This window comes from Melozone crissalis, unplaced genomic scaffold (genome assembly GCF_028551555.1).
Source record: "Melozone crissalis strain CALT ecotype California unplaced genomic scaffold, PUWL_Pcris_2 ptg000013l_1, whole genome shotgun sequence".
In the NCBI taxonomy this organism is placed as follows: Eukaryota; Metazoa; Chordata; class Aves; order Passeriformes; family Passerellidae; genus Melozone; species Melozone crissalis.
Genome location: NW_026535791.1, coordinates 35,789,719 through 35,804,520, shown reverse-complemented (window position 1 = coordinate 35,804,520; position 14,802 = coordinate 35,789,719). Strand labels below are relative to the sequence as shown.

The following is a 14,802-nucleotide window of genomic DNA, read 5'->3' as shown; positions in this document are numbered from 1 at the left end:
AGATTTTTTTTTTAATCAATTGCCCAAAACCATCTCTTCTAAGTCATCCAGGCTACTGGTGCAAATTCACCCAACAGGTTAGAAATCCAATGTAGATCAGAATGTACTAGGAAAGCAATCCAGGTTACTAGCACCCATGCTAGTAGGTTACATGATAAAATAACACAAACTTCAAAAAGAAAGTCATTAAAAACTAAGAAGTCATCAGCCTATGGCTTTCTCTGGTACATGATATGGCCAGTGCAACGCCTGAACTGATCTCAGATTCCTGAGTGTCAGGACCAGGACACCTGTCTGTACCACACAGCTCCCATCCATCTTTGGGGCTGTCCTTGGATTTGCTTTCCTTTTTATTAACCTTGCAATATTTTATCTATCCCTTTTCTTACCCCTAATGTTTTTCATGAACTCTGTCATAATCTTTGCAACTTTTCTATCAGCAGAGAAAGTTTATTTCTGCACTCCAAATCAAGCAGGACTATAAAATCAAGAGTTGAGGCTCTGTAACAGTCCAGCCTTTGGCTTCTGTACAGCAACTTAGAAAAACAAAACACTTTCCCAACTTGTGCCTGAATTAGCCATTACTTTCAATGCAGATGAAATCTGACAGGAATAATCAGGTTTTAAAAACATTTCTTCAACTCCACTAGGCAAGAACAATTCTTTTTTAGAAGTCCTTTCCCTTTTGAAGACTGAGGATTAAATATATCTTACAAGTAAGGAGCAGAAGGAGAGAAAACAGTGTGCATGCAGATGAAAACCAGATGAAAATGATCCTTTTACATACCATCATCTTTTTATGATCTGGAAATTCAAGGCCAAAATAGTCGCCTTCAACAAGGTTGAGGTGGTTGCAAACAGCATCATGCAAAACTTTCCCTGGAGCTCTTTGCTGTAAGAAGAAAACAAAGCCTAGGGTTACAAAGATTCTCTTGATTAGTGGCAGAAAAATTATTATGCTAAGAAATTATTCAGCAAACAACACTGCCAAAACTGTTAACAAAACCAGTGCATATTACAACCATACCCAAGGGCAGTGGACAATAATTACAATAGTTTTAAAGCTAAAGACTATATCCATCCATCCATGCATGGCAGCTCCTAATCCATCTTTAGTCCATTTTTATTTTTTGAGGGAAAAGTACTGTGAAATAGAAGAGGAGGACTTGGGATACAGTTTTCTTATCCCTACCAAGGCTAATTCCTGCTGTGAATTTTTATTTTATCCCACGGCCCTTCAAGCAATGTCAGGTGGTGCATGTACATCTGTGTACAACACAGGGAAACCAGGATGTTCACCTGGCATACAAAACTCCAAGGACTGAGGGTTTGCTCGATGCTGCTTGATATGCAACAGGCTCAGCCCCTGGGTGCTGACTTCATATGTGCTTATCCCAAGCTGGGAGGCACTGAGGCTGCTCCAGGCCTGTCTGCGCTACCCTGGCAGAGCTGGCAAGTAATTTGGAGGAGTCAAACACACTGAAAGCCTTCCCTCTATACAGACCAGATGTTCTAGCCCAATATTAGCTCTCAGAGCCACTGCTCTGCTGATTGTAAGGATTCTTTTCATCAGCCCATCCATTAAATCCACACCTGCAGAAAATACTACAAATTACAGTTCACCAGCAAGTCCTCTGCAAAAACCCATCTCTGTATAAAAAGGCCAATCACTAAAATCAAATATTTTTGTTCCTTGGACAAATGCACCTATTTTAACTCAAGAGGCACTGAAACACAGGTCTACACTCACTTCAGAACAAATAATAATCCATTAAATTGCACAAACCCTGCTGTTACAAGAGAACAATCACATCCTGGATTTGCACTCAACCTGTAGACTGGTGCCCTCCCTTTCAGCCCAGTAAATAATAGAGTAGAACGAAACAGTAGTAACCAAGTGAAGAAAAGACAACCATTACAGGTGGACAGGCCAGCTCAGAGCTTGAGCCCAGGCCCTGGCATCTCCATGCACTGCCCAGACCAACAGCTTACTTGAGAGTGGGCAGCTGCTCAATCCCAGCCCCTCCCAAAAGCATCATAACGCAGTCTGATCTCTGTTTCGCTGGGATACCAAAAAATAAAGACAGGCTTTTCCCAACTAGAGTAATACCCTAGGTGGGAAAAGCATCTTTCCAAAGGTACTTTATCTAACATTCTCTAATATGAACTGTGCAAAGTACATAGGCAGTAGTCAGGCTTACACCAGAGAAACCAAATTGATGATGTTTTTCTAGGGAAAGCACATTTTCTAGGATGTATGTGCTACCAGAGCAGCACTGTCACCCTGGTCACACAGGACACAATGACTGAACCCTTCAATGCCGGCTGGTTTTGAAAGTCTGAAGGGAAGAGCCAAGTTCACTTCTCCAAAAACTTGCTGAACAGGTTTTTACCCAACATATTCCCAGTGGTCTGAGAGACCTGAGCCACCAGGAAGCAATATGCATTCAAGCTATTAACTGTTTGATAGTATTTGGTGTAGCAAACATTAGCCTTGTGAATACTGTAAAAAAAAATTAAAGAACAATCACTGATAAAAGTACTAATTTTTTAAGGATTCACCATAACCTTGCTGAAGTAATTCAGAGTAAAATGCAAAGAGGATGCAAAGAAGGAAGAGAAAAAAATCTCTGTTTTCATGGATAAGAGCGCTTTTGATCTGACACAATGGCATCCAAAGTAAGTCTCAAGTGCAAGTATATTTGAATACACTCACTTCATGTTCTCCAGTTTCATTAAACCAAAAGCATTCCCAGTGTTCACCACCCAGCCTGCACTGACCATTGTGCCTGGCATGTCAGTTCTAACAGAAAGCTTCCCACACCTTCCACTCCACCTGTACATAGGCACAAACATACACACACCATCTCAATGAAAGAGCGTCCTGCTAAGGGCACTTCATTGGAGGCCACACAAGAATATTAAACACATTAGGCTGAGTGGAAGAATGATATTATTTACTGCTCTGAAAACACACCTATAAATAATTTAGAAGTAAATGCTCCTGCTTCCAGACTAGTCTCAGGTCTTCACAGTTTGGCTGGGGCTGCTAGAGAGAGGAAGAATGTGTTTATCAGTCACCCTCACAGCAAGAAGCCTTCCTACTCCTGCACAACCAGAGGAACAGTAACATGTCAGTGAGTGTGCACATATGCCTTGCTAAAGTATTTGATGGATTTCTGTCTGACAAAGATCAAACTAAATCTTTCCTCACAGGAAAAAAAGTGTCTCTAAGTGGAGATTTTTGACCAAGAGGAAGAAAGGCAGAGAGCCACACTACTCAATGTTAGCTGAGAAGAGCCTGGCTGTCTGATCTCAGGCCATGAGTAAAAGCCTCTGATGAAAACCTGCTGAGTGTTTTCACAAAGGTTTTTTTCTTGTAGGCATTTAAACGATGGAACAGCAGTCTTGCAGTATTTATGTCACTTGGCATTTTCTCTGGAGTATGCCTCAATAAAATCTAATGCTTCTTACTCTAGTATTTGTAAATATTATTATTCTAAACTCATCTTATCTTTGATCAGTGTATCTCAAAATAAAATCTGACAGTTCCCTCAAAGGAAATGCTGTGCATATAAAATCTGCTGAGATTTAGAGCCTGATGAAATTCCAGTCTTGCAGGACCAGAAGGAGAAGTACAACATCCACAAAAGCAGGAACACACAAGGTTTCAGAGAGATCTTGAGTGTAGTTCCATGACATCCCTACTAAAAAATTTAAACACAGTAAATTAAAAGCCCAGTGCACTGGGTATGGAAGCAAACCAGGAGTCATTCAGGGCACAGTAAACATGAGCTGACAGAGGGAGCATTCAGGAATGAGTGTGCCACGCCGATGACATCATCTGAAGTCAACACTTGTGCCTGACTTCAGCACGGTTACAAGGCCTAGGAGAAAACACAAGTTTTCCACAGAACCTGGAAGGCATTTTCCAACCATGAAGCATGGCCCTGCTGCCATGTCTCGGACATTGGCTCCTGTTCCATATCCCCATGGCAGCATCTGCATAAGCCAGAACCTGGCTGCTTTCCCTGCTCCATGGGGGTCACTGACACGGAAGCATGGAAGCAATGAAGGCTGCTGGCAAGACTATACCTCCAGACCACTTGCTGCACAGGCACCACCACCCTGTGAGGCAGCAAGGGAAAAGAACCAGGAGGGCAGGGTATCCTGATGGAATTCAGCGGGGGGAGGGCCACATGCAGTCCCAGGAGCAGGGAAGCACCTGCAGCAGGTGGCAGTCCCCTGCTCCCATTTCTGTTGACAGCCAGATTCCTGTACAACCAATGAAAAATACTGCAGCTCCAGGGAGCAACTCTTCCCAGCCCAAATGAGCCATGTGAGCACACTGGCAGGAACTTCTCCTGAGCAGTACAGGTGTATCTTTTACCCTGTCAGGTGTATCTTTTACCTCCTGTCAGGAGCCCTGACATCTGTTTGAACCATCTGAGATAAGGTGAGCCCCAGCCAGACAGATACACCAGAGAATTACTACTTTTCTCTTGATGTGGTATTTACTTATACCAAGATAATATTAGAAATTTATTACACTGAAAAGAAGCTCAATGACTTCCAGCTACACATTCTTATTCCTTAATGCATTTTGAACTGGTCTTTCATTTAGCTCTGTGAAATCACATTTTAAAAGTAGCTTTACATTTTCAGGGAATGTCAAGTTCTAAATTATGAATAATATGCATCATCACATTTAGCTGCAAGCTATGAAGGTACCCAGTCAAACTAGCCTGCTTTACGCATTATATATTCAATATTTTGCTGTCTTCTCATTACCTCAGTCCTACTCAATTCAGCCTCACTCTACTCCCACCAAAAACCAAAACAGTACATTGCTTATGATCTTCTAATGGTGAATATTTTAACAGGTTCAACAATTCTTTCCTGTTCTAGTAAACACCAATCCTTTTTAAAAAATATCCATCTACATACTTGTTTGGACCATTCTTTGACACAGACTGCAATACATTTTTTTTTTAAACCCCAGAAAGTCCATGGCTATATCTAATAGCCGTGATGCAAGATATCCAGAACTTTAAAAGAAGCATGTTTGGACACATTACACCACCTCCCACAGATAATTCAGCAATTATTTCACTAATTATGTACCAAAAAATAAATATATATGTTTATGGTCAAACAGAGGTTTCACCATTTTTTATCTGTTCAGTGAAATAATCTCCTATCACATCTTAAATCTTAGATCTTTGATTGAAAGGTTTTTGTTTATGTGTTTGTTTTTACATTACTGAGCAGTCATACCAGCTTAAAAGAACCAAATAAAATAAACACTTTCTTCTGAACATTGAAAAATATAAGTCTGATTTTTGGTTGAAGTAAGAAATAGTTTCATGTGGAAACAAAGACTACTCTGTTCTCCTTCTCTTCTTCAAAACTGGAATGGGTCAGAAAGAAGTTTGGGCATCTTAATTACACTTGCTTGTACTTGCTCTTGCTCATAGGAGAGAAAATAATTCCTTTATGTTAATCTTAAAGAAAAAGGTACATTCATAATTCACACCTGCCACCACATAAAGGCAGGCGTTTCTTCCACTGATGCCCTCTTCCTATCACATTCTGGGTGCTCTAATGGTCTAAAATGAAATGTGACAATTTGGTCATGCTAAATATTTTACAGATACTTAAATACTATATGGCACAAAGGTTAAGCACAAGGTTTAAAAATGTATTTGGTCTTTCAGGGTTAATGACCTAAAAAAATCTGTTCTACTGATCAGCCTTTTATCAGATCAGCCAAACCAGATTGCCAAATTATTTTTATACTCCAATTTAAGAACTGCATTGAAATGATTGTGAAAACTTCATTCAGTAACTTCATTACTATTCCTGAAGTCATACACAGTTGTAATCACTACTAAAAATAACAACCCCACGCTCTTAACAGCACAGCTTTCTCAGTTATTTGAAACTGTTAAAAAGTGTGTACATATCTACAGTTTTGAAATGAAAGAAAACCAACCAAGAACTGTTTGTGATAAGCAAATAGTATAAAAATAACCTCACAGATGAGATTGAGCACAGGATTCTTAAACAAATAACTCTGTCAGAAATTTATACTTCAAAGAAGGCTCAAAAACTACTCACAGGAGAACAATGCTGTCAGCATCTGAAGATAAATTTCATATTTTAAACAGTTCTCCTTACTGGCATAAAATGAAATGCATAATTCATATTTAGCAAAAGTCTATTTCCTGAAAGGTGGGGTTAAGGGCAAGAATCACTGGTCTGAGTGTTGTTGCTCTGGACCTAATACTGCCAAGACACTTGGAGACCCTCTGCCCTTCTTCTCCTCTCTCCCTTTCAAAGTGTAGGTGTTAATCCTATAGAAAGGATTAGATGACTACAAAAATAGCATTAGACCACCAAGACAGCTCTTACACCTGGGCTTACTACTTTTTACCTGGCTGTTCAGCTCAGACTGGGTAGTTGAGAAGTGCTGGAAGAAGTGTGATTCATCACTCCTACACACCAGGCCAAAGAAGGGCAGTGAAGCGACACCTTTGAACAGAGCAGCCACACACTCCCACCCCTGCTTCTGAGCAGAGGACCTGCAGCCACCAGGTATGCATCCCATCTGAAAAGAGGCTGCAGGAGAGGCAGATTTGTATGATAACCTAAAGGCACCTCGTTCCTTTTAAGATATTTTCCATGTGAGTGTAGTTGAGGGCTCCACTGCTGGCACGTATCCCACATGCTTTTGCACAGACTCTGCACATGCCACCAAAGGGCGGATTGAGGCCAGAAGCAGCAGCAGAATAAGGCTCTTATGCTGCCGTAAAAACAGACTGATCATCTGCTCTGTGTGTACAATGAGGCTATTTAGGGTTCTTTTCTTTCAAGATTTTAGTGGACTGCTTTTACACTCACCACATAAGCTGTATTCCCTTAATGCCACTGGCTGCCTTCCACAGTCTCTGATGTACACTTTTATTCTTCGGTCAGTTTTGGTGGTGGTGGCACCTTTTCTTAAACAGCTCAATTTTAAGACATGGTAGTTTTTACTTCAGGTATGTTTTAACACCCTTAAAAAATGCAGCTGCAAAGTTAAACTCCCCCCCCCCCCATCTTCACCAACAACTATTTTAGGAATTTCTTTGCTAACCAAAAATCAACATAGCAAACAATTAGTGAGGCAAAGACTACAAGGAGAAGGGGTTTAATAACCCTCTCATTTGCTTGAATTTCTGGCATGGTCTCCAAAAGAAAACTGCAGTTTTCTATATTTGAAATATGGATTTGTTATTGTAACCATGGTCTTGGATTTCTAATCATGACAAACTGGTTTATATCAAAATATTTTCTAAAATAGGCAGAAGCAGAAGGACTGCTCTTGCACCTTAAACTCTCTTCCAATGCCCAAAAATCAAATTTCAGTAGAAATAGAAGCCAACAGTAAAATTTAGGTGAACAGTAAATACTAAATTATCCACTTTAATAGTTCAATGCTGTGCAAGAAAAAATAAAAATATTATTTAGAAAAGCTAATGAAAAGTTTTATGATGAGGCTATTTTCAGTACTGCTTGGTTAAGCTTTCTCTTATAGCAGAGTCAGACTAATACAAAACTCAGCTACAGTAAATCCTCAGGTAACTGCACATCTCCATAATTACACTACAGTAAAGCTATGGAATTGGAGCCTCTGTTTGCTCTATTTTCATTTGGCTCATAAAATTGCAGCTTTGCACCTTAATGGGCAAACACCACCCACATTGTATTTACTATATATGCCATTTCAATGTGCATGAGAGGACACAAAAACGGAGGAGAGATGAGCTGGGCACCTTCAGGACTGAGCTCATATCACAAACCAACGTATCATCTCCAGGTGTAATCCTCCAATAATTTGATTTCTTTGCAGTTCTTACAAATGCAAACTGATATTAATACTGATTTTGCCATTTTTCAATTATTAAATTTCTAGTGGACAAAACGTTTGTAACTGCAGAATCAGCAGCAACCACCACAAAGGTAGTGGAGCACTTTGTAAAGAAAAAAGAGGAAGAAAGGGGCAGACTCTTGGAGCCTGAAGAACTTTCTCCTCAGGCAGCTGTAGAGACAAAATTCCACAGAATTTGTTTCACATCTTCATCCCTCTTTCATCAATGCCAAAGAAAAACTGAAACTCACTGGCTAAACACTACAAAACATATAAACCAAAAATATTCAGCTTTTGGCTGCAGTAGTCTAAGGACACATCTGTTTATTACAAAATGTTACTCGTGGTGAAAAGCATTAACGAAATACTTCATGATAAGTTTCCTGGTTCACTGGTTCCTTTGGCTCTGTTTACAGCACTTTAACTAGCTGGCATCTAACTCTCAGAAAGTAGAACTGATCCTGTATTAACTTTTCTGTACTGGTTTTACAAGATCCTACACTTCACACATATGCAAATAAAATTCAATTTATCAATTTAAAAGTGGTGCTCTGATCACATCTGCTTTTATGAATTCAGCTGGAAAACTTCACTGTTATCTGCCTAAAAATCCTCTAAGAAATTGTCCCAATGGAGACAACACATTCCTTCCCATGAAATGTGAATGCTGATCTCAGTAATGCCAAAAACCCCTAAACCTAAATCCAGGTCTCTGCAGAAGCTAATTAGTCCTTCTGGAAAAAAACAAACCTCGCTTCTTGTAGTACAGCCATAACTTCCTTCAGATAGGTGTAAAACACTTGTGAGAAATCAGCAGTGGCAGAACAAGTCTTTTAAATTACTATTTAAGGTTGCAAAATTTCACACACCAACAATAAAATTCTTAGACTTCCAGTGGGAAACTCTTGGCAGCACCACTGTTACTAAAATTACCTTCCTTGAACATCATTAAAATGCACAGTGTGGACAAAAAAAAAAAAAAAAAGGCATTAAAAGAACAATGAGAAAACTTACTAAAAATATGTCATCTTATTTCCTAAATTAGCTCCTGTAAATGCTGAGTCATCTCTGCCTAATTTTACTAGCAAAACTAAAGTGGTTTGTGGCTGTTGTTCATCCCTTAGCAAGGCAAGCATCCACTGCTGGAAGTGACTATTTTCCATTCTGAGGAGTAACATCCACATGATGTATTCCAGCCTCAGAGTCTTGACACTGCGTGGCGATGACTTACAAAAACCAGAGCCAGCCCATCACAAATTTAAGATCTTGGTGTGAGTGCAGGGCAGATGCATTAGACAGTGCCTTCCTCATGATCTGAAACACACAACTTTGCAAATCAGCATGTAAGAAAGGTGGAAGGCAACAATACTTTTGTGCTACATGGCTTTTTTAAAAGCAGGTGCACGCTCAAAATTTGTCACTGAAAAGCTGTGTCGAGTTCAGAGTGGCAATAAGGGAGAGAGCCACACCAAAGCCATTTCAGCTACGACACCAAAACCCTTACTGGAGACACGGCAGACAGCAGGCATCACTCTAACAAAGATTACCTGTGAATTATCTATGTTTAATTGATAACCAAGAGTGTAACTGGGCAGATGTCTCCATCTGCCATGAGCTGCACCTCCACCACGAGGCTGTGCCCGTAGGGATGTGCTGCCAGCATTCTGCAGCACAAGGATGCCCACAAAACAAGCCCAGCTTGTGCACTGTGGGCACTGGCTTTGGAAAGCACACCACAAGATTTGTTTTCAGAAACTGGATGGGAGTTTGATGTGAAGCTGATAGAACCTCATTTTTCAGAACGTTTTCTTTATGGAAAGCTGTTTTACTAAAGCTGAACTCTGGAACCAAGCACATACCTGTCAAATAAATGTTGATATTACTTTCTCTCCCTGCAAGCAAAAAACTGAATGAGTTTAACCCCCGGCCCTGGCACTATTTAGTGGCACACTGTGCTCGTTGTTTCTTGGGAAGAGCTGCAACTGAGGCTCAGAACACTCATTAAAAATACCTCAGATTGAATTTCATAGCCCATAACTTTTGAAAAGGAATATAATGGCACCATTCAGTGCTTTCAGTGTAATTCAGCAGCGTAGCAGCCAGCATATAATTGGGTATAAAAAACCCAAACTCTGTGACACCCCTCACCCCTTGCCTCTCACTTTTACCACTCCTCGCTCTGTTTCAAGGCAAAAATCATTTAACCACCTTCTCAAGTTTTCTTTTTTTAACGTTAAGAAGTGCTTGCTGCTCTGTTTTGTTTTCTTTGCCTGCTCATTTTTCCTCATTTTCTTTACACATAAACAAACACTTTGCTAGAATGAAGGAGTAGGCAATTCTTAAGTCATCAAATGTAAAACCAGAATCTTTATATACAGACTGGAAACATGAGAATATTAAGTGTTATGAGAATATGGGAGTTATTACTATAAAATCAGGTTGAGATGCAAAGCAGCTATTTATTAGTTCTATCTGGATACATTTTAGTTCAACCATGATTGCACTAAAATCCTTTGAAGAAAGTAATTTCACTTAAATGCACGTCCAAGACCTGGAAAAAAACTTCACAACAAACCCCAACAAAAAATAAGTGGTGTTCAGGGAAAATATTACATCCTAAATCTAAAGAAAAACCAAATGCAACAGGAAAACCCTTTCCATCAGTTTCAACATTACTAATAATCTCAGAAAGAGCTCCCACCATCCAGGACTGTATATATTTTACTTTATCAGAGGCAGGAAAGCACATTTTAACAACTGGATACAGAAGCTTCCAAAAAGGACACTCCTAGATGAAGCCTTCAGGCTGTGGCTGTTGCTAAGCTATAATGTAATAATTTTACACCCTAACTCTTTATCTTCAGCTAGGCTTTGCTCCAGCTGGATGCAGTGCCCTGACAGCCAAAGTGCAAGACAGGGTAAGGAAGACAACCTTGCATGCAATTTAAATTAAGAGCTTCTGCAGGACCCATTTGATACCAGCCTGTCTTCCAAAACTGATGTGGACTGTGTAAAGAAAAGCTTGGCTGAAGCATTCTGCAACTGTTCCAGACTGAACATGGAGTAATCTTGTATTTATGTGTGAAACTGAAATAGAGATGATCTGAATTAATTCCTAATGAGCAAGATGCATATCAACAAGACATTTTAATGGAAACAAAACTTGCAAGGGCAAAACAAGTCTCAAAAGCAATCCCTTCTTTAAGTATCTGAAAGGCAGAACTTATGAGTAGTTTTTTGCCAGTCAAATCCCCAATACACAAGAGTTTCTTGTTTGGTTACACAGGACCTGTGTCACCAACCTGATGGATGTACAGGAAATGTGTTCAACATTTCTCTAAGCAGCCTTGAAAGACCTTAAAACTGAATATACTTGGAGTCTGATCTGTCTTTTAAACATGCAAAGAACATGAGAAGAAGTGAGAACTGTCTATACTCTTAGGGTATTTGCAAGGGGAAGATACAAACTCTGTTTTGGGCATCACTGAAAAGTGTCACCTTTAGTTTGGGACAGAAACTAGAGTGGACGTAGCAGTTAGGAGAATTGGTATGGTAAGAGTTACAATAATGGCTGCTTCTACCAGTAGATTTTGGAGGCACCTCATAATGATGTAGTCAAGGAACAATTTCAAGAAAACATAAAAAATAACTACCTCCCTTTTTAATATAACTACACAGTTTTCAGAAAGATCCTCAGGAGCTTTTCCACTCTTCCTTTGTAGCCTGCCTGCAACTTGCAGCGTCTCCTCACACAGCAGATGCTCTAAAAATTCCATCCATGGGTCATCTCAGGTCTCTGGAAGGTGGAACTGCCTCTAGACTGTAAGAATCTGATGCATGGTTATGTGAGCAAATACCACACAGCCATAGCCATCACTGGGGGAAGCACAAGTGGAGTGGTGACAGTGTGCACTGCAGAAACAGTGACTTCACCTCCAGCCCCTTCAAAGTCCAAACCTGCCAGGGCTGACCTGCATGTTCAACCCAGCATCAAACAGCAAAGCAGCACAGCCAGAGCAGAGATCTGATTATAAATTCATGGCAAACCAGGGAGAGAAGGGATTTGTGCTCGTATCTCTGGAGCAGGAGGAGGTGAAGAGGCAAGAAAGGCCAGCAGGATTTCTAAGCTGTACAGGGTGTCTGTTAACAGCACATGGTCTGTTAACAGCCAGGCAAAAGCCTCTCACTGATCTCCAGAGTGCTTCCTCCTGACTGTGAGCAAGATTTTTCTTTCACCTATGTTGAAGGTGGAACATTCAACTTTCACCTGATTTCCCACCACTCCTGATATGTTTGTGTGTGTGCGTATGTACCCTCCAGAATTGCCTGTGCCTGCAGTTAATGTGAAATACTTGAGACAACAGCGCACACCCTTCTGCTTCCCTGCTCATTCAGCCATACCAACTGTTCAAGCTAAGGAGATTCCTAGGAGATCTGCTCTGTGTCACTCAGACAGAGGCCTCAAATATCAAAGGAAAGCATCACCACTTACTATCACAAGTGTATAAACACAGCCTCACCACTTACTACCACAAGTGCATAAACACAGCCTCTGAAACACAACTTTTACAGATTCTATTTTGTTTTACTGTGCAAAAATGTTTTCTTTTATGCTCTGTTTAAGAACTGCGTGTTGTACAGAATTAGTTACTGTGATTTGGGCTTTGGACAAAATTGCTAAAATACATCTTTAGGCACAGCAGGTTTAAAAAGGCAAATGAGCCATTCAGCTGTTTTTTTATTGAGGCCAGAATCCAGCACTGCCGTATTAGATACCATTTAGATAGAAACGAGCTTTATCAGCAACAACAGACTTCGTGGGAAACAAGCATTCTCTGTTCAAGGTACGTCAAAGAGAAGTCTTTGGGGATGTGCTATCAAAAGTCAAACATCAGGCAGCCACAATGAGACTTTTCTGACCACATTTTCAGTCAGAGTTGAATTCCTCCACAAGGAGTTTTAATCCATTTAAACTTGAGGATAATGTGTGTAGCTGGAAAAGGATTTGATTTTATCTAATTTGTGGGTTTTTCTTAATGCTGAAACCCTACTTCTTATGTCTTTAGAGATAGCATACATCTCATTTTAAATTTACATTTGTAAATATAATTTGTTTAATGTCAATACCCAGGTAACTTAGAGATTCCTGGGCTATGTGCGAGCAATACATTTAATTTACAACATAACAACATAATTGGATCATACAATCATAGAATACGCTGAGTTGGCAGGGACTCACAAGGATTACTGGAGTCCATCTCCTGGCCCTGCACAGGACCATCCCCAAGAGTCACACCGTGTGCACAAGAACATTTTCCAAAAGCTTCTTGAGCTTTGTCAGGCTGGTGCTGTGAGCACTGCCCTGGGGAGCTGTTCCAGGGCCCAAACACCCTCTGGGGGCAGAACCTTTTTCAAATATCCAACCCAAACCTCCCCTGACACAAGTCCAGGCCATTCCCTCAGTCCTGCCACTGGTCACCACCAGAGAAGAGATCAGTGTCTGCCCCTCCTCTTCCCCTCATGAGGAAGCTGTAACTGCAATGGGGTCTCCTCTCAGTCTCCTCCAGGCTGAATGGACCAGCTGACCTCAGGGGCTCCTCATACAGCTTCCTCTCCAGGCCCCTCACCATCCTCTGGGCATTCTCCAATAGCTTTACATCTTTCTTATTTCACATTGCCCAGCACTGCACACAGGATTCAAGGTGAGGCTGCAACAGTGCAGAGCAGTGCAGGACAATCCTCTCCCCCTGATTGTGCTACAAGTGATTATGACCAAGATGCCTAGTATGAAACCTACTAAATATACTTCATCTCTGCCTATTTATAAAATATGTAGGTTATCCATGTTCTCACCAGCCCTCAAGTGAATTTCTGTGCCAGCATACATACATACTTTAGTGATCTCCACCAAAACACTGTCTTGATACCAGCTTCAAGAATTATCTTCCTTCATCATAATTTACTTAGAGAAGTCAGACAACCCTGTCAGACTCAGAATATATCTCCTTAGGGAAAGAACTTTTGTCTGCAGAAGACCACAATGATCAGCATTGACCAATGATCACTGCTAATATACTTCTTGCGCTGGACTTAATTTTTATTCACAATGTGTAATAATGTTTGACAAAACCACCATGGGACTAAGGAGAGATGTAACCCCGATGTGGCATTAAGCAGACAATACTATCAGATTTTGCCTTTTCAGACTGTAAGTATTTCTTGAATTGTTGCTACCAAACAGCTTGAGGCATCCTGTCTACACTAAAACATCAAGCAAGGTCTTGGCCAGGAGAAGGGCACAGGCTTTGTAGGATGAGAAAGGTAAGTGAAGACACATGTCACTGGCATCCTTCTGGCTCTCTAATTCTTCCCAGATCAGCAATACTCCTTGACAGGTCCATTCAAGCTAACCAAAGGCAGCAACTTCTGAGTGAGCCCCAGTGGGAGACTCCTTCAGACCACACAGTGGGGGGAGCTGAGGAGGTTGGACATCATGTCCCAGGCAAGCCAAGGATTTATTAACCAAACAAACTGCTGCAGTTCTGCTTCTAGCTACCCAGAGAACACAAAGAAAGATAATAAATAGGCCTTCATGTTGTTACTAAAATAGCAGGTCTAAAATCATGCAAATAACAGCAAATGTAGAGGTCTGTCATAATTGCAACTTACATCTCATCCCCTCTACTGGTACTAAAAATCTTACAAAGCAATTAGTATGTGCTACAAGTAGCTACAGAACATTTTGCCCCAAGAGCAAAGTGCATTTTACTCAAGTGGCAGTATGATACAGAGATTAGACCAGGGACAGGTTCAGTGTGTGGCTGTCACCCTGTGGGACCCTCACACTCGGACACCGTCTCGGCACTGGAAACAAGCAGTACTTGCAGTTT

General features: G+C 40.7%; 1 protein-coding gene across 5 annotated transcripts in view; it reads right to left on the bottom strand.

Moving 5' to 3' along the window:
* The window catches only part of FARP1 (FERM, ARH/RhoGEF and pleckstrin domain protein 1), a 200,819-nt gene that overhangs the window by 67,333 nt on the left and 118,684 nt on the right, over positions 1-14,802 (bottom strand). For all 5 annotated transcript variants that reach the window (XM_054272214.1, XM_054272216.1, XM_054272218.1 and 2 more), the window contains exon 3: positions 788-892. In XM_054272214.1, coding sequence (XP_054128189.1) covers positions 788-892 — 105 coding nt within the window. The remainder of the gene's footprint in view (positions 1-787; positions 893-14,802) is intronic.